This window comes from Cryptomeria japonica, chromosome 4 (assembly GCF_030272615.1).
Source record: "Cryptomeria japonica chromosome 4, Sugi_1.0, whole genome shotgun sequence".
Lineage (NCBI taxonomy): Eukaryota > Viridiplantae > Streptophyta > Pinopsida > Cupressales > Cupressaceae > Cryptomeria > Cryptomeria japonica.
In genome coordinates this window covers 682,085,472-682,112,535 of record NC_081408.1, presented here as the reverse complement: position 1 = coordinate 682,112,535, position 27,064 = coordinate 682,085,472, and the positions used below count along the sequence as shown (strand labels likewise).

General features: G+C 36.2%; 2 protein-coding genes across 2 annotated transcripts; one reads left to right on the top strand and one right to left on the bottom strand.

Moving 5' to 3' along the window:
* Window positions 1-287: 287 nt before the first annotated feature.
* On the bottom strand, window positions 288-8,473 carry LOC131028642 (probable cellulose synthase A catalytic subunit 5 [UDP-forming]). Its single transcript, XM_057958965.2, has 14 exons — window positions 7,663-8,473; window positions 5,830-6,025; window positions 5,453-5,667; window positions 5,165-5,264; window positions 4,812-5,007; window positions 4,324-4,590; window positions 3,839-4,184; window positions 3,608-3,745; window positions 3,358-3,483; window positions 3,008-3,220; window positions 2,559-2,850; window positions 2,244-2,440; window positions 1,807-2,157; window positions 288-1,675 (listed from the first exon to the last, which is right to left on the bottom strand). The coding sequence occupies exons 1-14, from the start codon at window positions 7,738-7,740 to the stop codon at window positions 1,091-1,093; spliced, it is 3,300 nt and encodes a 1,099-aa protein (XP_057814948.2). The 5' UTR covers window positions 7,741-8,473; the 3' UTR covers window positions 288-1,090.
* A 17,450-nt stretch (window positions 8,474-25,923) lies between these two features.
* LOC131875320 (uncharacterized) lies at window positions 25,924-26,448 on the top strand. Its single transcript, XM_059219406.1, has one exon. It carries the CDS (start codon window positions 25,924-25,926, stop codon window positions 26,446-26,448), a length of 525 nt encoding a protein of 174 aa, XP_059075389.1.
* The last annotated feature ends 616 nt before the right edge of the window (window positions 26,449-27,064 follow it).

Below are 27,064 nucleotides of genomic sequence, written 5' to 3'. Positions count from 1 at the left end.
AGAAGTAAAATACTGGTTGTCAAAAGAAAAGAAAAAAACAACAGCAGGCTAATTATTTAGTATTAGGATGGCTTGTTTGAGAATTACAATTTGACATTTTTACATAATTACATTTTAACTATTTCTATTGTTGTAAACTTGACAAAAGACCACATTAAAGGAGTGTTCAAGAATGGGCTTCTGAGAGAACATATCCAATTACTTGAGTTTGTACATCAATTTAGAAAAAAAATGACTAATTTCTATATCGACATAATAAATACCATTTGCTGCATCAACAGGAAACATATTTGAGGGCAGAAAATAATAAGCCCAGATTATTTTCTAAACAAGTTATTACAAATAAAGATGACACATCATGTAGACAAATTTATAGGGCAAGATGATGTCAACCTTACCACAAGAATTTCAAAGTCCAAGATCAATAATGTCTGTCAAAAAGCACCTGGACGATCCTTGCTAAATAAATTAGGACAACCCAAAATAATATACTGAACTGAAGCATTATGGCACACCGCTTCCTGGACATATCAAATTACAGGATATCTGAGATGAAGAGATGACAGCAGCACCTGGTAATCAAAAAGAAAAATAGATAAATATTTTAATCTGCATCTCCCACTTCCTATTTGTGCATGGCCCTTTGATGGCAAGCATAAATATGCTCTTATTTGAAAGAAATCAATGTAAGATCAACAGGAATTCTACGTGCACAATGTTGACCCTTCAACCAAGTAATAAAGAATGATGAGCTCTACAGGACTGCTAGAGTGGTTCAACCATTGATCACCATTTTCAGTGGAGACCTAAACCAAGGAGGTAGAAGTCTTGACTTCATTAAGGAATGAGTAGCACTATCTATATAATAATAAACTACACATAGAAAGTCTTAGCATTTTCCTCCTACGTCTCATCCCCAACCATAACCAGAGGGGTCATTTAGCCTTGCATAAGTTGCACAACCGTCTCTTGTCACCATCACTAGTAGAAATGCTTTCAAGACATCAAATTCCATCAAAATTACTACACTTACGATGTCAAATATGCTGCAAGACTCTCCAATCATTTGGTTAGAGTCACATTTTAAAGCTTATTCACAGTCTAAGCCACATTCCTCCAATGTCGGTCCATCTGATCTGGCAATGAATGGATTAATCCGGACCCATACAAGGGAGAAGACGGATGCAAGTAGAATGGACCACACAACAACAATTGTAGGTGTCCTGTTCTGTCTCCCCATCAAACCTTTGAGGAAAGGATACAAATGCACAATCACCCAAAAGGCAAAAAACAATTTTCCAAACAAAGGGCCCCAGGACTCATATCCATTATTTATAGCATCAGAGACACCAGCAACAACTCCAATTAGGTTAATTATAAGCAATGTTGTTGGTGGAATCAACAAGGTTGTCCACTTAAATTCATATAACTCCGAAAAGTCAGCATCATCTCCAGCTTTCGACGTCACGGTGAAATTTGTATCAATACCAGCCAGAACCTTCAGCAAACCCTGAAATACAGCAAATAGATGTGCAGACACACCTCCAATCACCCAAAATTGCTCATTTCTCCACCAGTCATCGATTCCAACACCACTCCACCGCATCTCAAGGATACCCGTTGCAAAGATACAGATAAACATAGCCAGAAACCATAAACTTGCTATGTTACTAAGCTGCAAAATAAAATCAGACATACAAAAGCCACATGAGGAGCCTATAGAATATAAATCAGAGTTATAATACACATAATGCATACAACTATATCACATGGTCAAAAACATAGATAGTTGTGTTGAGGTAATACCTCCGGTATAATGAATTTTCCAGTAAGTAAGCATACAGCTGGCAAAGTACAGTATGCAACTAAGGGGATAGATGTCCAAGGATAGACAGTTGCATTTATATATGACAGCCTCTCTAACCATTTCAATCCCCCTCCATACCCATACCATAGTGGACAGTGCCTGCTCAAGAAAATTTCAACAGATCCAAGTGCCCAACGCAAAACTTGGTGGAGACGATCTGAAAGATTAATAGGAGCAGAACCTTTGAATGCTGGCCTTGGAGGAATGCAATAGATAGATCGCCATCCATGGCAGTGCATTTTGAATCCTGTCAAAATATCTTCTGTAACTGAGCCATAAATCCATCCAACCTGATTGCAAAAACCAGCTAAGAATTAGAAAAATGAGCAAAGTCACACAAAACAATAGATTCTAAGGTTGGATTCGAAATAAGTACCTCCTTTCCCCAGTCTGTTTTATCTTCATAGCCACAGCTAATAACATGAATAGCTTCCTTTAAGAGTGAAGCAGGGCTGGCATTTTGTGGTACACCGCCATTCTCAAGAAGGGTAGCAGCAATAAAGACAGGAGACTGTCCAAATTTCTTTTCTAATTTCTTCTGAGACATCAATGCTGACTTTTCATTTTCAATTCCTGCATCATTATGATTTAGATAACATGTCAAAACAAAATATAACTAACAAAATTGTGAACAGATTTAGAAATTACTATTAGAATTTTAAAATATGTAAAGATATAATGCAGAACCTACCTTCTACTCCCTCTTCTATATCTTCCAAATTAAAGATGGGCACAGTGGCATCACTGCGCTTAGATTTCTTCTTCTTTTTCTCTTGCTTTGGCTTATTAACCTTCTTGTTCTTCTTTCGGGAAGTGCAACAACCACAACAACACCATTTCGGCCAGCAACTGCAACTCCTCAGACTTGTAGGTTCCTTCTCTGGTTTAGGAGCATCAAATCCATAAAGTGCTTGCCTCCTGAAGACACATCCTGTACCAACATATATGGGCCCCTGAATGCCATCTAGACCTTTCATATTGATCTGCAGAGAGAAATAGAAGATTGCTTAGTTAGGTTAAAGTGAAACAGCTGCTTCATAAAATGTGTTCTGATTAGAGCAGCATAAATAATTGAGTGAAAAATATATGGGTCAAAGGTGTGCAAAGGTGTGCTTATAGCAATATTTGGATGCTACTTACATCAAAGAAAACTATATTTCGGTTGGCATATCGATCATGCCTATCAATACCATCAAACCGTTGAGGGAATTGAACATAACAAACTTTCTTTCCGACAGTAGGATCCATCATGAAACACATGGACTCGCGCAGTGCTTTGCTGTTGTTTATGTAATGATCACAATCCAAATTCAGTAGATAAGGAGCATTTGTAAGCACTGCTGACACTCGAACCTGAAATAGTGACAAAATGTTGAGGATATCAGTTTGAATGCTAACGACAAGCACCACACCAACAACTGGATTTCAAAATCCAAAATTGAAATTTATTTCAATACCCCAAAAAGCAGGTAAGAATCTGTCTACCATACCAAAGAATTCATAGCACCGGCTTTCTTGTGATGATTGAATCCAGGTCTCTTTTCTCTGGACACATAAACTAGGCGGGGTAGCTCATTTCCATCTGTATCATGTCCTCCACTGTGGCCCAAAAATACCTGCCAATTTGGTAAAAATGCACATTTTCATTAGATCACTTATAAATCATGAGTTTGGTTAATTATCTCTTATCCAAAAAAATTTAAAAGAAAATTCCATTAATTAGAGAAACTGAAATCCAACCTGTATCATTCCTGGATGGTCACGGACATTGTTCCCAGGCCACGGAGTTCCATCCTGCATTGTCCAACCCTCTTCTGGCACCTTTTGTGCTTTAGAAACTAAAGCATTGATGCGGACCTTAAACTCCTCATACTCTCTCTATCGACAAACATCAATATGGAAATGGAATATTAGGTAAAATCCTAAAAGATAGACATATTACATACTCTACACATTCTGAACAGCACATACCTTCATAGCCCTACGATCTTTCACAAAGGAGGGTTGTACTTTATCTTTTAGATAATCTATCTTCTGTGCAAAGTACATCTCAGGTGCTCGGGGCTCAATGTTAAATTTTTTGCAAAATGGAACCCATTTCCTTGCAAACTCTGATGTTTCTGACAGTGCCTCAAATGTCAACATAGCAGCACCATCATCAGAAACATAACAGGAAACTTTATCAACAGGATAGTCCACTGCAAGGATGGACAAAACAGTATTTGCAGTGACCAAAGGAGGCTCTTTGAGAGGATCCACAGTACTGACAAAGATATCTACTGGAGAAAGACCAGAAGGTTGTCCCTCCTTCTCGTACCTGAAACCCAAAATATCTGAACATTTATACTTGTGCTTTACCTCTAAAAAGTTTTTAAAAAGGAAAAGCATACCAGAATTGAAGGAAATCAATTTTAGAAACTTCTGCCATTATGTTTACAGGCATATCAATCATTTACCTCAGTGATAATCTATCCAGATAAGTTTCCCTGTCAATTGGAAGCCACTTAGGAAATTGATCAAGGATCCAGGAAAAGGCAAACCATAGTTCACAGATCACTGAAGTGAGCCATATGGCATAAGCATTATCCACAGGATGCATAACACGGTAGTGAAAAAAGAAGCCAAGAACTACAAGCCGAAGTATGATTATCATTCGGTATGGATTTATTCTGCTTGAAGGAATTGGCATCTTTCTTGACAAGGGTTGTCTTGCTTCATCCATTCTGTACAATTGAACACATAATCAGAACATGTATGATATTAAAAAACATTCATTTAAAACCAAAATATTCGACATTTTTAACGTTAAATCAGCCGACACCCAGAGTTTCAGTCAATTTAAGAGATGCATACTTCATTATATTCAAGCACCATAAACAAATACATTAATACTCAAGAAAAATATTTTCTGAGAAAAGCTAGATAGAAGGCATAGGATGAGTACAGTGGAAGATCTGGTCCATCCGGGCCATTGCCATCAGGATCCCAATTCTTTCCTCCTCCTAGTGCTCCATCTTCATTCCTCATAACTTGCATTTTCTCCTGCCTCATTTTCCAATTTTCTACTCTTTCCTTCCATGCTACACTTCCATATCCATAAGCTGCTAAGTCCTTGGTTGGATCCATTGATCTGGTTTGAACTGCAGCGAAGACATAATATAAGTAATTTATGTCCAAGTCAATAAACATAAAATTCATCCAGATCCATGTAGATGCATAAGCAAACACGTTAATGCATCATAATACCCTGAATTTTTCTGCCAAATTAAATCTCCTATTATGAGTTGCTTCTCCTACCTGGAAGATTGGGATCTGCATAGGGAAGGGGATGAATTCTTTTACTCCCTCCCATAAATGAAGGGACTAGGGCATGGTGTTCTGGAGGAATTCCTGGGTCCTGAAGAAGAAACAAATCAAAACGGTATAAGAATGAGACTATTTTGTACATCAAAAACTTTCCAATCAGATCATGAAAAATCCAAATCAGTTGTAGAATATTTTGATGTCTGCCTTTTCAGGAATCGCAGTAAATACCAATGAATTAATAACCAGAAATGAATACACAAATGATAGAATATTGTGTACCATGTGACCATTTGTAAGCAGCGGCACTTGTGGAAAAGTTGTTGGGACTACATGAGGCATATCTGCATCTCCACCTCGGCCATAGTTCATTTGCCCATGAAGCATCGCCTCTGCTACATACTGCATATCTTGTTTGTCACGCTCACCAAAATTGAATTCATTTTCAATATCATCCACGTCCTCTTCTTCCTCATCTCCTGCAACTCTGGTACTTCCTGCAAATCGGACACCTTGAGAAGTCTATTCCTATCTGATCCTCAATTAACATTAAGGACAAAATTGCAGATCTCAAAATATGAACTAAATGATAATTCATTAAAAAATAAACTGGATCTAAGCTCTGAGTTTCCATTGGCTGAATAAGTCAAAGTTCTAACCTTTGTGACGTTTATATCTGGTCTTGCATTGAGGACAAACTTGGTTACCCTCACTTCTTTCATATTCATAGCAAGGTCTGCATACTGGAAATGCACATTCATTGCAAGCAACAAAAAGCTCACGGTTCTCTGTGAGACCAACGTCATCACTGCAAATCTGGCAGACTTGTCCATTCAAATGATGGAGAGGTTTAGGCTGCAAAACAAACCAAAAAATATGCCTTTCTTAACGATGGACAGTAGTAACATTGACGTGAAATAGAAAACACATTGCCATCCCTGTATCAAACAAATTTTCATGAAATTGAGTTCCCTTGGAGGAAGGGAAAAACAGAACTTTGATTCACCTATCAGGCCCACAGGACATTAGTAGTAAAGAAAAAAGCAAGAAATATGCAAATAATGCCTAAACCCGTATCCTCATTCAAGTAAAATATATAATAAAGCATGAATTAACTCTATGCGAACTAAGACTCCCTTCAAATAAAAAGAGGTAACTTTAGATCTCCTACCAGATCCATGAATAGAATATAACTGCATACATGATTCCTAAGACGTTGTTCCCCATGTTAGTAACACGACGTAGAAAATACACTGGTATTCCTATATTAGACAATTCTTCATGAAATTCACCTTCCCTGACAAGAAAAAAAGATGAACTTGGCACTCCCACCAGATTCATACAACATTATCAGAACAGAAGAATGCAAGATGCATAATCAATGGCTTTCCTTAAAGGGGATTAACTATAGTAGTATGCAACAGAAAACACTGATATTCCTATATCCGGCACTTCTTCATGTAATTGCCCTCCACTTAATGGGGGAATTTCATAATTTTGGATCCCCTACCAGATCCACGGGACATTACTACAACAGAAAAATGCAACACATTCGGTAGATCACTGATTTGACACAACGGCCAAGGCCGCAAAATATCTACAATGGCATTTCTGAACAGGGACCAAGTATAGTAGCATGAAAAATAACACACTGGAGTCCGTATAGCAGACAATTCTTCATGAAATTGAAACCCTTAACGGAGAAAATCCAAAAGCTTTAGTTCCCCTACCAGATCTACTAGACACTGCTATGATAGATGAATGCGAGCACCTATAATGGCTCGCTTGCTCATATGCCACAAAGGCCTAAGCTGAAAAAAACTCCCAGAATGGCCTTCCTTAAGAGTGAATAAACACCCCGACGTCCCTGTATTAGACAATTCTTCGTGAAATTAACATACTCTCCAACCCCACGTAACTGGGAAATGCCATAACTTTTGTTTCCCTACCAGATCCACAGGGCATTGCCAGCACGGAAGAACACAATCGCATACAATGGCTCACAACATACTATCCCAAATCCAAGATAACAACAAACATTTTACCTAACCTAAAAGGATGGGGCAACTAACAATGCTTATCGGATACGTTATGGATCATCAAACTTCTTAGTTACAGTCCTACAGTATCACTCTCTGTAATTCCCAAGCTCAAGTAACAACCAGGTACATCCGTAGGTCAAAAGTCTGGTACTTGTACTGGATCTCAATGGCATTCTCTAGAACAGAACAATGCAAGCATATATAAATCTAATGCCCGTTAGCAAGACCATGTACCGCAGTATTACCTTGATAAACAATGCAAAAAGCACACAGGGCATACATTATCTGGAGATTGATAAATAAATCTAGGCATTCTGTGAATCAGTTGTACAAAGGAGCAATGGACTTGCACTTACAAGGTACTCTACTTGGATCCAGTGTGGATATCACACGCGAACTGCATTAAATGGGTTTCATAAAATAAAATGGATTTAGCGGCAGTAGACTTACACCAGGTTCGTCAGCCCTGATCACTACGAGCTCATTCCTGTTGTGGGAACCAGCAACAAGTCCGGCATTGGCCTCCATTGCTACGAATCTTCAAGGCCTCGAAAGAACTGGACTCCTGAGATTAAAACTGGGTTTCCTGCTTGAAGACTAGATTAAAACTGGGTTCTTGATTGCAACGCAGTTGCAGCTGGATTATTGATAGTAGACCAGATTAAAACTGGGTTCTTGATTGTTGACCAGATCTGTGTTTTACGCAGCAGAGCCCAACCAGTCAGTCATTGTATACTTCTTGCCCAATTTCAACTCGAATCCATTATTGGGTGTCACTCTCTTGGCAAACAGATCAATTTTATACCACCTACCCTCCAATTTCTGTCCATGATAACCAGCATCATCAGGCAGACATTGCAGGAAATCAGAGAACGAGACAGAGCAGAGCAGAGCAGGGCAGGGCAGAGAGTCCCAAAAAGCTGAAAGGACTGGCAGAACACTAGAGCTGCTGCTTCTTGTATACAAATGCAGCTCCCAAATCAGTGAAAAATCAAAGTCCTCACTTACCAAGGCCAAACAATTAAAAATATCTCAAATAGACTAGTTTTACAGATGCCACCATGGTAATTCCACTCACTTGGTTAGATATAAAAACAGAAACATTAATGTACAGACAATAAGTTGATCCATTTATTGGCTCTTTTATAAGCTGTGAAACTACAATTAAATACTAATAACAACTTAGATTTTGCACACAATGTGAGGAAATCTTATGGAAGACTAGTGAATTTGCACAGAAGCAAAGGCAAAAGTAACAAAAAGGAGAGGCAAAAATAAACGTGCATGTGCCTTAGTACCAGCTAGGACGGATCGGGCAGCGCGGGTAGATGCCCACTTGCTGCCCGTCGGGGTTTACTGCCCGTTGTTCCCACTCCACTCGTTCCAATAGTCAAACACTAGAAAATATATTGTCAAATCTTTGATTTATCTAATTACAGGGTTATCATATATACACTCTTCTTCTTAAGGCTCCATTATTTAGGTCAAAATAGAACAAATCCAATATAATAGGTCAGTTCAGCTTTTGCAGGCTACTATATGAGTTATTCTTAAGGTTGGGTGTAGGTATATTCCTTAGGCATAACTTGGAGGGCAATTTTTTTTTATTGGATGTTTGAAGATTTTTTAAAGATAAATAAGTGTTTTTTTGGTTTTTCTTTGTTATTTGAAGGTATTCTTTTATTGATCAAAGTAAAAATGGTTACAAATAGTGTTGTTTATTTTTCAACATTCTTTCTTAGGTGTAGAGGTTCTTTTAATCAATGTTAATTTTTTTATCGATTAGTCAGGATTCAAAACTAGGACCTTTCATTTGTCATATGGGCATAAAGGTTTTTTGATACAGTGTTAAACTTTTCATGCGCTGGTTAGGATTCAAATCTAGGACCTCACATTTGTTGTTAGGGGATCTATTAATACAATATTAAACTTTTCATGGACTAGTTAGGATTCAAATCTAGGACCTCGCATTTGTTGTTAGGGGTTCTATTGATACTATGTTAAACTTTTCGTGGACTAGTTAGGATTCAAATCTCGAACCTCTCATTTATTATATTATGGATGTAGAGGCTCTCTCAATACAACGTTAAACTTTTCATGGACTAGTTAGGATTCAAATCAATGGGGATGAGATCCCCCATTTCTAACACTTCTGGTCAAAAGCATTCACTTTATAAAAAAATAAAAAATAAAAAATCTAGGACCTCTCATTTGTTGTTATATGCTTTACTACTAACCCATTTTATGGCTCAACAACTCAAGTATGACTCATTTATTCAACATAAATAATAAATAATGTGATAGAAGGGAACAACAAGAATAAGAAAGAAGAAAAACTAAATGAGAGAGAGAGTCTTAAAAGAAAGGGAAAAAAAATCTAGTGTTAAATTAAGAAAATAAAATATTAAATTTACTTATATAAAACATATTTAAAGTTAGAAACATGAAATTTCCAATATTGGACATAATAATATCTACATTGTTGAATCCAGATCAAAAAATAATCAATAGCTCATGGTATCATGCTATATAATTAAAAAATAACATTCATATTAAAAAATCTATACTATTATCAAAAGTTTCTCAACTGTTTTTATGAATTAGAATTTACAATTATAAAAATTATTAACTTATCATAATAATTATAAATTTTTAAGATTTAATATTTTTTTTATATAATTTTTAAAATTTTCAAAATGTTCAAAACTAAATTTATATTATTAATTTATTTATTTATTAAAATATATTATAACAAACTATCATGTTTATTTTAATTTATTTTATATTAAATAACATTGAAATTACAATTATAAATATAAATATAAATATAATTTTAGACTAAAAATATCAATAAATATTATTATATATATAACAAATTATATAAAAAAATTGTTTGCTCTTTCTGAAACTTTAAAAAATTGGTTGCTTTATTATCAAAAATAAATTATATAAAAATTACAATTAATTAACATATACAATAAATTATATAAAAAGACACCACAGAATTCATCATATTATTTACCCACATACATAATTCTCATTTCCTCTATTTATTAAAGGGGCCCTTAAAGAAATATGTTTTTACTTGTTTTCTTATTAAATTATTTTAAAGAGTGGCATACTTAATTATTGAGTAGATAAAAGAATGATAAGTAAAAGTAAAAACAATATAAATTTTATTATAAGCTCAATTTTAACCACGTTCAAATCATACGTAGTACAAGAAAAACGTTAAAGAAAAACGAAAAAAAAAGGCTATATATCTTGCATTGTGCTATTTACATCATCTTTATTGAAAGTAGGACAATGATTGTTCCCCTTCAAACTTATTATTACATCATAATCTTTATGCTAATTTTATATTGAATTAGTAATTAAGGATTATAGAGAATTTTAGAGATAACATCTCTAAATAGCATATAATTGAATTCATTATGCATGCTAATGTTATAATTTTATTAATTAATTTTTTAGTTGAATTTTTAAGTATTTTTTAAAATTATTTTTATATTAATAGCAGCAAAATAAGGGTGTTGACCTTATAACAAAATAATCTAAAGGATCGTGCACTAACACTAGTATGATCACACCCTTTTTTTTAAGTGTTAATTTAATCTAATAGATTAGTTTATATTGTTTAATTAATTAATTTGAGATAATTTTTAAATAATATTGTTTTAAACTTGTTTTAAAATATGTTATTTTGGTGTATATTTTGATTTATTCTTGTATAAGCTAATAAAATTTATAATTCATCCTTTTGAGGTCCATCCAATCATATTGTATATTCTTTTAGTTTTTTTTTGGATCTTAGATTGGATATGGAAACGTGATTATGTCCCTTAGGTGCAATCATCCATGCAATTGTATCTTTAAAACTCAAATAAGTTTCTTGTTAAGAACGAGTTAACCCTTTCACTAAATTGGATCATTGTTCATTTGCTTGCTCACCAAAACATTCAAATTGAGTGTCTATGATTTTGTATTCAGAGACCAACCTTGGGACATTAGTACACTTAAAGAGGATAATCATGAGTTAACCCTTTCACTAAATTGGATGATTTTTCATGTGCTTGCACACCAAAATATTCAAATTGAGTGTCCAGGATATTGTATTCAAAGACCAACATTAAGAAATTAATACAGTTGAAGAGGATAATGAGAAACGATTATCGAAAAGCTCCCTTAAGTGCATCATCAAGGTGTAGCATTCAAAATCGCTTCATACACTAACACATACTACAACATCTAGACATTTGCATGATTACATTACATGTCTTTGATCTTGGAAAAAATAAAGGGATCTAAGGATTAGAAAAGTTTAGTATTTCAATTCTCATATAACAAACCTCCAAAAGTGTTTGTGCTAGCACCACATTGATCTAAAAACAAATATTATTCATAGATAAATAGGTTACAATATGTGAGTGTGGTAAGAGGATTGAATCACATGTAATTTCATTTAGAGAGTGAAAATTGAAGCATCTATTTATACATGTATTATGTAGGATATTCTAGCGTCATGTGTATTCAATTGTATTCGTTACATTAAATAGTCAAATTCAATAATAACAAAACATGTTTAACTCAATCTCAACTCAATATTTATTAAAGTTTAATTTATCATTAATTATTATATAGATATCATTAATTATTATTTTATTTGTATTATGTACTTTTAAAAATATATATATATATATAATTAAAAGCTATTATATTTTATTTTATATACATAAAAGTTATTTCTAAATTATTTTAAAATTTAATAGTTATTTTTATCTATTTAAGAATTGTTCTATGTTATTTTATTTATGTATGAGATTTTATTTTACTTACTTAGAAGTTAATAATTTTAATTTTTTTAAAATATGTGTTGGCTCTTTAATAATCTTTATTAGCAAGCTCACACATCATTACATACATTTCATTGTTGTCACTATAATTACATATTAGTATAATTATTCACCTTTTCTATAATTAAATAATGATATTTATATATCATCAACAGATAATTTTTTTGATTATGTAAAGGAGGTTTTTGTAAGAGTCCTAATCCTTTTACAAACTATCAAAAAGATGGGGCAAATAGCACAACATGATTGTATAATAAAACATGATTGTAACAAAGCTGCTAAGACAAGTAATGACAAGAAATAATACATTATATTGTAAACATTATATCGTAACTAGATCTTGCAATTCAAGCCCTTGATCAGGGTGTGTGATTGAGAAACATGTTGTAGAAGACCCTTCTTCCTCTTATGGACAACATTCCAAGAAAAATCATTATTAATGTCCACTAAAATAGGAGAGAGAATAGGGGTGCCCTCTCCAATGCATCTTTTAAGGGTGAAGCATGAGGAGGGAGAGCCCTAGCTGGGGAAGTAGATCATCAAAAGTCTACCATACAAGCCAAAGGAAACACAAAAACATTATCCATATAAAAAGGGGTGTGATCAAAGGAGGAGAAATAGGTATCACGAGAGAAGAAGGTTCATCCTCCCAAGCATTGGTAGGGGGCTCCACAAACTCCAAATTAGAAATATCCTCAACTACACCCACAGTTGGTGTTCATGTAAAGTATTCCTCTGTTAGGAGGAGAAATATGATACCTTTTAGAGAGGGTAGTTAGATGCCAAATGTCTTGTAACAAAGCATTGCATGCATGACAAATGGATGCCTTCATAATCTAATAACTAATTCCAAGAGTAGTCATGAACTTACAAACCTTCATTGAGAGAGGTTTAGGAAAATCCAAATTCATAAGGATAGAGTGGTGAAAGAAAAAATAGAGTTGGCTTGATCCACCATAATAAAATAACCCATGAAGTCTTTGATGCCCACATAGCAAGAGCTACACCAAAAATGAAGAGGAAGATTAGCTAAGTGGACCTATGAGGGAGGAAACCCAAAACCAAAACAACATCTCGATCAGAGACAGAATCAAAGGTAACCATAAAAAATCCCTTGGCCTAAAGGTAGATCTTGATTGTCCCTTTGTAATAAGATGCCACTACTCAAAAATCAAATGGTTAAGCACAAAGCCAAGCCCACAAGCAATTGGAACCTTTTAGGATAAATAGTCCTCATTTTTTAAAAGTTACTCTTTGAAAAGCACAACAAGGGGAGGCAAAGAAAAAGGTAAAATGGATCTACCAATTGCAAAAGTAGATGGACCCACAATATAACCACCAACATTGCACAAAATAGAAGAACACATGGTATGCATGAACAACCTAGGTATTCTATGTAAGATGAATATAATTAGTATAGATATCTTAAATACCAATTTAAAACTATTTCATTTATTTAAATTATTTTATTTTATTTACGTAAGAGACATTTTTTATTTTACTTTAGAGTTATTTAAAAAAAAAATCTTAATTTATTTAATAGATATTTTATAGCTTTGAATTTTTTTCAAACATATGTAAATTTTATTTTACTTTTCATACACAAAATTACTTAATTATTTTATTTTACTTTATTTCAACATTATTTTATCAACATAAGAACTATTTTATACTTTTAAATTTTCTAACAAAATTAAAATATAATGACCATTAATACAACTGTAAAAATTCTCTCAAAACAATTATCTTCTCTACAATGTATTAATTAAAATATAACTCTCAAAAAATTTAACTGGCATTAATATACTTATGTCCTATGATAATATACATAGTCATACAATAGACTTCCTTTATTTTATATTGATATTTTATTTAATTATTGTAAATTTAACATTTTATCCTCAAATAATTAAGAGGCTCACGTAATCACTCAATACAAGAGACATATTCCATACTAACTTTGTGATAGTATAATATAAGCCTAATCTAATTTGATTTTTTTTTTCTAAGGATTGGGTTTGGTAGTATTCTTTGGAGTGGACAAAAGGCATTCATGCTAAAAACTAATACACTAAAGTGACGTTCATTTGGGCCCTCCATGACATTGAATAATCTTGTTTTCTTTTGTGTTGGAAGTTTTCTTTATGGCACATCAAGGGTCTTTGGATTCTTTTTCATTTTGTTAAAAGTTTTCAACATACACCTTTGAAGATTAGTTGCACACTGAGGCTGAGGGTGACCCAATATATATGATGAAATGAACTGTCGGTTTGCCTTAACTTGTATTTATGTATCATGACAAATTCCTTCTTCAAGTGTAGAAATGTAGAGTAAAATGAAAGAAAAATTTAGAATAGTGTGAAATAATGCTTGGGAGCCAAGAAAAAGTCTATTCTTAGTTATTCCCCATGCACTAGTGGGATTTTCTCTTTTCTTTTTGGTTTTCTTGTTGAAAATTTTTATCTTTTATTTTTTATTTATTTTTGTCATTTTATACCTTTTATTTGGTAGGGATAAGCTTGGGTTTGGGCTTGTCGCTCATTGGTCATGTTTATATCATTTAACTGATTCCTTTTTCTTATAGATATTTTATGGTTTTTATGGTTTATGATGTGATGAATATGAGTGACTTTGAATAGTATGAACAGATCATTTACGTATTTTAAGGTGAGGAGTATGAAGGGCATTGAATTGCATGAATAAATCAATTTCACGATTTTTAAGTTGAGTATGAATAAATTAGTCTCGTGACTTCTAAATAATGAATATGATTTAGTGTTGCGTCAGACATTGAGGAAAGGGAATCAGATATGAATGGCTTTGAATAGTATGAATAAATTAGTCTTGTGACCTCTAAAATAAAGAATATGAATTACTTTGAATAATATGAATGAATTAGAGGTGCTTCAAACATTGAGGAGAGGAAGTCTGTAAATGGGTCAAAATACATAGGATTTATAACTTTTAATTAGTAAATAAATTATTTGATAATGAAAAGATTTTGAATTTAAGAGAATATAATTTTTAGATGGAATATAGAAATGTACATGGTAGAAAAGTATATATTAATATAATCATTGGTTGAAAGTCAAATTTTGTAAAAGTGTGACTGTCAAATAGAATCTATATGTATAATGAAAGTTAAATGCTTATCACTAATTGTAAACTCCTACCAATTATTCTTGCATTATCTCATCCTAGTTAACTTTATTTTTGTAAGTTATTTTGAAATAATGGTGACATGATTATTTTCAAAATACAATTATAAGCTTTAAGACTGAGCTAAAATTTTAACTGTGATGTTTATTTGAATTATTACACAAATAAGCACAAAAGTCTACTAATGTTAAAAAATGCACAATTCTTAAGATCATATGGAAGAGCCTTCATAGATGTAACATAAGTATGGAAGAGCCTTCATAGATGTAACATAAGTATGTGTGATCTTTATATTATGTACCAAGTTTTGAAGTTTCTTTATAATGGTTTTAAAAATTTATATTCTTTTAAAATAAGGAATGTTATACAATTGATTAATTTCAATCACATGTCAAAAGTCATCATAACTACACTTAGACCTTAAATCTTATATTTACATAGTCTACCAAGGTTCAATAATGACTAGTGATGTCATGTGGCATGTACAATAGACATACAATTAAGTGTAAGTTTTAACTAAAATTTAATAAATATTGTTCCTTCAAAAATTATTAAAATGACTATAACAATTAATGAAGGGATGAAACTTGATATGAAATGTTAGCATAAATTTTTAATGTAATTTTTATAAATATTACATACTTAATTTTCGTGTAAACTCCCTAAAAACATAATAAAATCTTATAATGGCATTTGAAATATTTGGCATTAACAAGAGAGTGGTATTTTTAGAGGTTGAGAGAGTCTATTTGATTGGTGACATTTGCTAAGTAATTCAAATCTTCATTCTATGCATCTTTTAAGAAGGTGCAATGTGAGGTTTTTTGTTTAAATAAATTATTTTATTCCACAAGAAAAAAAAATTGTTTGATTGATTTGAATGAAATAATTATAAGTAATGATAGGGCTAGGTTTGATGGAGTTCAAACATCATAGAAGCTTCATCTAGAGATATTATAATTTAAAGTCTATGTGTGGTTTGCAAAAGGACATAGCCTATCTATCCTTGCCTCCTACTAACAAGAGTAGAAAAGCACTAACCTATTGTCCATTAAATCTAGTGAGGTATTAACTTATTGTGTTGGATGTGTCATCTACTTCCTAATCAAGGTCATTCTCATCTAGTAGGTTTCTTATTATGACTAACGAGAGATACATGGTGCTTATGGACAACTCTAGGGAGAATCTTAACATCTATCAATAAATTGTTGGTGTATTTCTTGTAGTTTTTAGGGGTTGTCCTTCCTAGAAAAAAAGATATAAATGATGAAATTTGTTTGTTTCAAGACCTCTTGATTTGGTTTTACAAGAGGAATTCAAGATTGGAGGAGATTTATTATTTTTTTGAATAAAGGGGTAAAAACTTTATTGAAAATCAGAAACAAGAATTACAAAGAGAACTAGAGCCCCAAAGCCCCTGAAAGGAACCACAAGCCCAAACAAAGATCAGCCAGCTTCATAACTATCCATGTCCTCAACAAAGATCTTCTGTGAGTCCTGACAGAAATACGGGGAGAGATGCTCCCAACCTTCAACTTTCCAATCATTACCATGTTTCGAGGCCCACTTAGCCAAACAATCAGCTACTCTATTCCATTCATGAGGAATGTGGATGAAAGACACCTGCTCCATCATAGTACTAATTTGAAGAATCTGGTGAACAATCCATGCCAGCTGCCAATGAATCCTACTCACCTTCTGCTCAATCAACAAGTTAACAATAATTTGTGAATCTGATTCGCAGATAACCTTCTACCATCCCAACTCCAAAGCACGCTCCAGGGCATAGAAAATTGCTAATCCCCTCATAAAGTTATTAGATTGCCACCCTTTATGCACCGAAAAGAAGAAAACCACCTCCCCCATACGACTCCTACCAACACCACCAACCCCAACAGGGCCTGGATTACCCCTAAAGGAGTCATCGGTGTTAATCTTGATAAACTCCTCCCGAGGGGGCATCCACCTTCCCACCCTTTGAACCTTCTTCATAGCATGTCTATCTCTCCTGACACAAGTTGAGCCAGGAGACAACTCTTGCAAACCCAACCTACTCACAATATCCGCCTCATCTATCCAAAGGAAAATTCACCTCACATTTAGCTTCCACCGCCTCCCGAATCCTAACAATGATTCTATTCCACACTTGCTGAACTAATAGTATGACCTCCCTAAAGATCCTCCTATTCCTCTCGAGCCAGATCTGCCACAGTATGAAAATGGGCCCAATATTCCAGACAGTCTGGAGAAAGGAGGACAAGATAGGAGGTTTTCCCAAACTACTCCAAAACTCCACCAAAGAATCCACATGAACACAAGGATGCTTCCACATCCCCACCAGTAATGCCAAATAAGCAATGAGAAAGGGCATCTGAAGAATAGGTGTGAGGAATCTTCCTCCCCATTACCACACAAAACATAGATGAAAGGCCCCAAGAATCCCCGCTTACAAATATTGATCCAAGTTAGGCATTTATTCAAAGCCAAAGTCCAAGCGAAATAGTTACACTTCAGCCAAGAAAAAATATTCCACACATGTTTCCACCAATGCACCTCCCTCCCCTCCAATCTACAGGACAACAGCTCCTAGTACCCACTAGCCACAGTAAAGACGCCCTTAGGATTTGGAGACCAAGCAAGTCCATCCCTAGCCTTGAGGGAACTACAGTGTCTACCCGCCACAATGCCATACAACTCAGCACACTCTTCATCCATCCCAACAACCGACCACTCATTAGGAGCCTTCCACCACTCTAACTCCAGCCGCCCACACCTATAAACAGCCTTGAAGTCGCTCACCCTAGACCAACCTGCCTCTAGAAACATCTGGCAAAGATTCCCAAGGTTAGGAAACTGATCAAGGATGGGGGGGTATCCATCCCAAGAGTCATACCAGAAAAGGACCTCTTCCCCTCTCCTACATATCCAAAAGAGTCCTTCCTTAATAAGAGAAGCCCACTTCTTGAGAGTGCTCCAAATCATTGAGCCTTTTCCCTCAAGCGAGTATCTTGGGATTTCCTCCTTCGGGATCCTCTGCATATATTTGTAGGCCAAAATCCTAGCCCAACCTCGATCCTGTTCAACACACCACATTGAGTACAATTTAGCCGCCAAAGCCTCCCCAAATAAAATAGATTGCCTTAAACCAAGCCCACTCGGTTGTTTTGGGCTACACACCAAGTCCCAATTGACAAGACACCATTTGTATGAGGAAAGTTTGTCTGCCCATAAGAATTGCCTTGCCAGAGAGTCCAATCCCTTCAAAAACCACTTAGGGGCCACTTGTAGCATACGTCGATAAATCGGAAGAGCCTGAACCATCGACTGGATTAGTTGAACCCTCCTAGCAAAGGATAACCATCTGTGTGTCCAATGTTCAACCTTCATGCAAAATTTATCCAAGATACCCTGCCACGAATCCTTGAGAGGGTTACCAAGAGAAATAGGAATACCCAGATAAGTCAAGGGCAGAGAGCCAACTTGGAATCTCAAGATATGAGTGATCCTCCTCTGAATAGTTCCAGGTGTGTCGAAGAAGAGGATAGAAGATTTATCCTCATTGATCAACTGGCCCGAAGCCACAAGATAAACATCCAAAACTTTACGCAGATTAGTAGCTTCTTTGATCTGAGCTAATCCCATATGGGGCGTGTCATCAACAAACTGCAAATGAGACTGCAGCTGCAAGTCATTACCCCAACTCCAACCCTGAATAATACCCAGACCCACATTATGCTTAATCAGCCTCCCCAAACCCTTAGGCAAAAGAATGAATAAGTAAGGGGAGAGAGGGTCCCCCTGGCGAAGACCCCTAGAAGTACCAAACAACTCAGCATGATCTCCATTAATTAGCACAAAGAAAGAGGTAGACGTAACACAACTCATAACCCATTGGGTCCATTCATCAGCAAAGCCAAAATCCCTAAGGATCTTCTGGAGGAAGGACCAACAAACTCTATCGTAAACCTTAGCCATATCCAGCTTAATAAACATAGCTTTTCCCTTAGAGGTTGCCATAGAATGAATGGTCTCCATAGCAATGACCACACCATCCAAGATTTGGCGACCTTCCATGAACCCACTCTGCTCCTCAGAGATGACATCCCCAAGACAATTCTTCATCCTATCCACTATCAGCTTAGAGATGATCTTATAAATTACATTACAAAGAGAGATAGGGCGAAACTAGCCTAACCAGTCAGCCCCATCACACTTGGGGATTAGTGCAATGAAAGTCGCATTCAAAGCCCGAAGCATCTGCTTATTCCTCTAGGACTCTTCGACCACTTCCAATAAGTCCAATTTGATAATATCCCAAAAATATTTTAAGAATTCAATCGGAAACCCATCTGGTCTAGAATATTTTCCCTTCCTCATGTGAAAAACAATCCTCTCGAGTTCTTCCAGCAAAATAGGACCTATAAGTTGTTCATTCATCTCCCTAGTAATTAGAGAAGGAATGCAAGCAAGAACCTGATTCTCCTCTTCTGGTTCCCCCTAAGAATCCTCGCTGAAGAGGGACCGAAATTACTGTAATGACTCCCTAGAAATATCCTACAAGGATAAAAACTGCTCACCTCTATCATTGACTAGAATAGGAATGGAATTTCCATGTCTTCTTGCTTTCACTGAATTGAAGAAGAAAGTAGTATTCTTGTCCCTCGCTTGAAGCCAATCAATATGAGCTCTTTGTTTCTAGTATATTTCCTCCCTAAGCTCCCATTCCTCTAAAGCCTTGATAGCCCTGTCTTCCTCCCTAAGTAAGGCTTTAGACAAACCATGCTCTCTAATTTCACTGGTGATGACATTCAACACTATTTGAGCAACTTTCTTAGCATGAAAAATATTCTCGAAACACTGGCAGTTTCACCGTTTAAGCTTAAACTTAACAAATTATTGTTGCTTGGCAAAAGTGTACATAGCAGTGCCAAAGGTTGGCCTCCCTTTCCTCCACCACTTTGCTACATGATTCTACAAAGAAGGACCCCGTAACCACATAAGTTGGAATTTGAATGAAGGAGAGCGAGTGACCCAAGCAGAAGAAGATACCAACTTAATGGGCCAATAATCTGACCCTCTCCAATCAAGAATCTCAGAACATGTGGACCACCCCCCACCAACCCAAAAACTAGAAACCAAAAAGTGATCCAGCCTCTCCGCAATCCTATACTCCCCTACCCTCCTGTTGTTCCAAGTGAACAAACCATTACCAGGCTTAATGTTAACAAGATGCAAATATGATATACTATCCTGAAAAAGGAAAGAAGAAGGTTCCAATCATATAACACCACCCTTCTTCTCACTCAACTCTAGGATGGCATTGAAATCGCCTGCCATAATCCAAGGATGAAAAGGGAACAACCTTCGCATAAAAGAAATATGAGACCATAAATTCATGCTTACCCTGAAGATCAGTGGGGGCATAAATGTTAGTAAACAAGATATATTCCCTAGTCTCAAGACTAGAGGCAACCCCGGATAACGAAGATCTGGAGGCAACCCACCAAATAGGATGAATCCTCAAGGGGTTCCAAAGATAGGCCACCCCTCCAGAGGAGCCAACTGCCCCAATACACTGACACTAGCTTCTCCCCCATAGCTTTGGCACCAAATCCAACATACTTTCCATAAAAAGTTTTATTTCCTGCAAGAAAAGGACATCGGGAGAATGACTCCTTATCAACTCTCGAACAACTTTTTGTCTAGGGCCACTCAAGCCCCTCACATTCCATGAAAGCATAATCATTTCAGGGGATTGGAAAAATGAGAATCCAGAGTCTTTACTGACCCTGACTCAACCAAATTCTCCCCCATCAATTTGATCTTATCCAAATCCTTCTTTCTGCCAACCTTTGAAATCTTCTTCGTTGCTCCTTTCTTAAATGTCCTTCTAATGAAGACCCAAATGTAAGGTGATCTTGTTACTTTTGACCCCAGCATGTTCCAATTTCTGAGTTGCAGGAGAACCATCCCCCCCAACCAACTTCACTTCAGCACCAAAAATGGGCACCAACTGAGCCACTACTGGTTGATCCATCTCCATTTGCTGACTCCCAACTACTTGCAGAGCCTGGGTAGAGTTCCAATTCACACTATCAGGGAACAACCCTGACGCACCCTGATCCAAAGGAATTAACCTCAGGTTCACCTCCTATTGGGTAAGGTTGTCCAAGGCTTCAAATCTGTTAAAGGTATCCTCCTCTTGTCTCTCTTGTAGGGGCCTCTTTTATCCCCGATTCATGTTCTTTGTCTTAACTGGGACAAAACCATCAACACCCACAACTTCATCAGACATGGCAGCTTTTCCTTTGTTAGCCCCATCTATGTTACGGGTCAGCTGTTGAGGTTGTCACACCACCAATTTATACCTAGGACACTTGCACTGCAAATGACCATACTCATGACACAAACGACACCAAAATGGTAAAGTCTCATAATCCAACTGCTGAACCCAAGAATAAGAACCCGCACACATATCAATAGCATATGGCAGGGGCTTACTAAGATCAATTTCAACACAGATACGGGTGAAAGTCATTACCTTTCTCCCCAAGGTTTGCATTGAGGATCCAACTAGCCTCCCAAGCACCGAAGTGAGTATCCGCAACACATCCTACTGACAACATTCCACCAGAAAATGCGGTAAATGAACCCACACTGGGACCCTATTCAGGAGCTCCTCTGAGGGGTTAAACCCCGCATGCCAAGGTTTGATGAACAACTCCACCTGGTTGTAAAAATACGACCCTCCTTCAAAGATCCTATTACAATCCTCCATGCAGTTGAATGTAACCATGAAGTAGTTGTTTGCCAGCAACATAATCTCCATTTCTCCTTTTGGTGCCCAAGTCCTCTGAGCCCAGTTCTCCAAAAACTACAAAGAAACCCTCATCCCCAAAAACTTGCAATATAACGAGTGTTTTGAAAAGTATTCAACATCTTCAGCTATCATCTCCGGAGGAATAACCAACCTCGGCCTCTCACTGGACCTCTCCAGACAGTCATTAACCTTCATAATCTAAGGGCCACCAGCACTACCAAACCCCAAATCTGAGGCAAAAATGTTATTATCAAAGGTCTTGACACTTTGGGATGGGGATTTTAAACCCACCGCAGCATGGAAATCCATGTCAGGAGACGCCTTTGAGGCCTCTCCCCCAATACTAGACATAGCACCTCGCAAAAAACCCACACCTCGAAAAGAAATGGGCAAGGGCTCCACACACCCCTACAAGGTACCAAACACCCCCCTTCCAAGTTCCACCACAGCGAAAATCAGACCCCCACCGCCCTTCACTATAGGCAGACTACTAATCCTCTGGAAGCCCTGAGCCCCTACCTCACACAGCACCAACCCACCTCCCGCAGCCATTGAACCTCCACTAGCACCCGCAACCCCGAGATCAGCCCCTCCCTGCACCAGCACTCACCTCCCTCCCACCAACGCACCAGCACGCAAACGCTTCTCATGAGCTAGGGCTTTGATGCCCTAGCCCGAGCACAACAACCCTCCACACACGACTCCATCATAACGAAGCATAATTAAAACATTTTGAGGAGATTTATTATTATTATTATTTGTTGAATTAAACCACTTCAACTAGGGTGGATATTCAATATGCTCAATTATCAACAAATAGATTCTAATGCAAAGAATTATAAACATAATATTTAACTTAGACTTTCTTCCATATATGTAAAGGTTTCCAAACTATTATTACATGTGAAAATAAAGGAAAAACAAATATCTCTACACTCATAATGCATAAAAGAAATAGTACAAACACACAACAACGTTCATATAATTATTGACCTAAATAAACTTACTTCAAGTGACAACTCTAGCCCGAGGAATATTTTAATCCTCATTCCATTATTTGGAAAACACAAATTTAAACATCTCTCATGCATGTTATTTGATCTTGTTTACTCTTGCAACACACTCTTAAGATGATTGTTTTGCTTCTACAACTTTACAAAAATAAAAAAGTGGTTTCCCAATGATAAAACTTTAGAAGAGTGTCCTCTTTTCATTTAAGGATTTTTTTGCCACACGCTTAATAAAATTTTCTCTTATAGAAAAGAATTGGTTGCATTAACCCTAGTAGTTCAATATGTAATATTCCAAGTAAGTTATTACCACACCTTTAGTGGTTACATAGTCTTCTTTTCTTTCCTTATTTTTGTTTTTGTTTTAAATTTTAAAAATATATTTTAATACTTTACATTCTTGTGGGAATATTAAAAATCAAGAAATATTTTATTTCCAATACACTTTATGGGTTGTTTTAACCAATGATGGCATTCAAATCATTAAAATAATTGTTGAAATGTTCTACTACATGTCAATCAATTAAGATTCAAGTCTAATTATTGTATCTATCAAAGAATATAGTATTTGACTACAAGTCAAATAAATCCCTTGAAAGTAATATCACACCCTTATTATACTTGTTGCCAAGGATTTCTTCAGAACTGGTAAACTGTCGAAAAGATTGAACAATTCTTATATTGCTCTAGTTCCTAAAATTCAAGAGCCCCTAAGAATTACAAATTTTAGACCCATTAGTTTGTGCGATGCTATCTCTAAGATTTTATCTAAATTTTTGGTGAATAGGATTAAGCCTTTCATGGATGGATTCATCAATTGTAAACAAAAGGGGTTTGTTCTTAGGAGGCAGATTCTTGATGTTGTGGTTACCATGCATGAAATCAGTCATTCTATGGATAGGAGTTGTCAGTCGGGGATTACCTTCAAGCTTGACATCTCTAAGGCTTATGACAGAGTTAATTGGGACTTTCTTTTTAAATTCCTAATGAAATTTGGTTTTGGAGGCAAGGTAATTAGCTTAATCAGGGAGTGTGTTACCACTATGAGGTATTCTATGTTGGTCAATGAAGTGCCTAGGGATCCTTTGGAGCGGCTAGAGGCATTTGGAAAGGGGGTCCTTACTTGTTCATTATTCTAGCTGAGGTTCTAGGGAGAAATTTTTTAAATCTTATCAATAGGGGTGCAAGGGGTTAAGTCTGCTTCCTCCCTTCCGCCGATTGTTTTGCAATAGTTTGTTGATGATACCATCCCATTTGGTGTGGCTTCAGTGGTTGAGGTGAGGGAATGGAAGGTTTTCCTCAACTAGTATGTGGAAGCTTTAGGAAAGCACATAAATTACAACAAAAGTAGTATTTATTTTTTCAATACTTCGGTGAAACTGCAAGATAAAATTAGGGCTATTCTTGGTTGCTAGAGCGCTACCCTACCTGGGGTCTACTTGGGGATGCTCTTCATGGTTAAAGAGGTCTCTAACACCTTTTGGAACACAATCTTAGAAATAATGCAAAGTAAGTTGGCTAGTTGGAAGGGCAAGCTCCTTAGTAGTGTGGGAAAACTTCAACTCCTAGTTGCCTCTCTGCAAGGCATTCCTATTTATTTCCTTTCCCTATTCAAGATTTTGGGTTTTATGGTGGAGAAACTCAAAAGGGTTGAGAAGACTTTTTTATGGACTGATATGGAGGAAAAGACAAGAATGACCCTGTTTAGGTGGGACAAGGTCTATTGTCCTAAATATCTAGGGGATCTGGGAACTAAAAAAATCCCTTTTCTTAACAAGGTGCTCATAGCAAAAATTGGATGGAAGTTGTCTCTTCACAATGCTAATTGGTGTAATATTATGAGTGTCATTAATCAAGTAACCATGAGAAGTTATATAGAGTTCTTCCAACTCAAGGGTTCCCGAGTGGCTCAAAGATTTGGAATAATGTCCTAAAAAACAAAATCATTATTCAATCTAGATTGTTGTGGCAAATTGGGAACAAAGGTAATATATGCTTTTGGAAGGATACTTGGCTAGGGTATAAACCCTTAATTTTGCACCATTTCTTTAGGAACATTTATGATGGTGTAAAGGCATTCTTTGGACATTGGGTCTTAGACTACATTACCCCTACCAAATCTTGGAAAGACATTTTGCAATGCTACCATCATCAACCTCATTTGATTCATGAGGCTTTGGAGCTACAAAATATGATAAAACATATTAGAATTCCCCTTTTTCCAGATAGAGGACAAATTTATATGGAAATTGAACCTTGGAGGTGTTTTCACCATCAAATCTGCATGTCTCCCTTTCCATAGGGAAAATATTGCCTCAAGGTGGTGGAGGAAGGTTGGAACCAACATTTAATTCCAAATATTAACATCTTTTGGTGTACTATTCTACACAACAATATTCTTACTCAAGATAACCCATCCAAGAGGGGATTTTAATTCCCTAACCATTGTGTTTTATGCAAGTAGGAGGAAGAAAGCATTTCTCACTTATTGATTCACTACACACTCACAAAAACACTATGGGTTTTGGTGATGCAAAAGTTGGATACTCCATGGGTCATGAATGGGGACCTACAACAATTTGTTATGGACTGGAAGGAGCCCTCTCATAACCCCCTAATTAAACAATTATGGAGATAAATCCTACCTCACCTTGGATGGAGCATTTGGAAAGAGAGGAACAAAAGGATCTTCCATGATTCAGAAAAACCAGTTGAGGTGGTTTTCAAATCCTTCTCTAAACTCCTCATGGACAACCTCTTTGTCATAACTTGCCCCTACCCATCCTTTCCCCCCACATCATTTGATGATAAGATTGGTAAGAATTGGGGCTTGCTTGGTTCTTATGCCAATTTTGAGAACTCTAGAAAGATGTTGAGAAGGAATACTAAATGGTGTCCACCTAGGCAATGGTGGTTTAAGGAGAATTCTAATGGTGTTGCAAGATGGTATTTGGGTGAGGTGGATGCAAGGGGAGTCATAAGGATGCATGTGGGAGAGATGGTGGTTGCTTACTCTGGGAATTTGAAGGGAAGTACTAATGACCAAGTTGAAGGGATGGTCTTACTTTGGGGACTCAAAGTTTCCCTTTCAATTGGATTCAAGGCTTTAACCACTGAAGGTGATTCCAAACTCATGATTGATGCAGTTAAGGGATTGAACAAGGTTAATTGGTCAATTGAAGGCATAATTAAAGACATCCACAAGTTTCTTCTAGGATTGGAGCACTTTGAAATTGGTCATGTCTATAGAGAGGGCAACGAGGTTGTTGATGCTCTAGCAGCTTTGGGCTCCCAAATCAAAGGATGTAGATTCTGGAGGAGGAAGGATTCCCTCCCAAATAATGCTCAGTTACTCCTGCATGGAGAGTCCCAAGCATTGGATTCAAATGGGTAACATCCACCTCTTTGGGAGTAGATTTCTACAACTCCTAACTATTTGGGTTGTGGGCTGCAATTTTGTATATCAATGGCGAGAAAATTTAAACAAGATGATGAGCTAGTCGAGGATGATGTGGAATTTGTTGATGTGGTCTCCTAAGTGGGTGTAGTATAGTCATGTTGAATGTGGTAGTTCCTTTTCACTAATGTGACATGGTGTCCTTTTTTTGTCTTGTGAGCCTTGTAGATTGCTACGTTATGATGTATTATCATTATTGTTGCGAGACGCATGAGATTTGGGATAATAATGACAAGGTAATATCTAGGGAAAGCAAGGCTACGAATTTTAATTTCTCCTTCACATCATACTGCATGTCATGCCACTGGCACGAGTGGAGGATTAAGGAATGATACAAGTGTTATTATGACCTTGATGACTTGCACAAGATTAGCTTTCACATTTTTTGCTACTTTTCTAGGACAAAGTTTACAAATTTTTTTCTTGTTTCTTGAGTTTTTTAGTAAAACCTTCTCACTACTTTCAGAATGGGGGGAGACCATGTGCATGTCAAGCCTAATAAGTCGGATGAGTTTCGAAATATTGAGATCGTGTGGTACATTTGTAAGGAGGG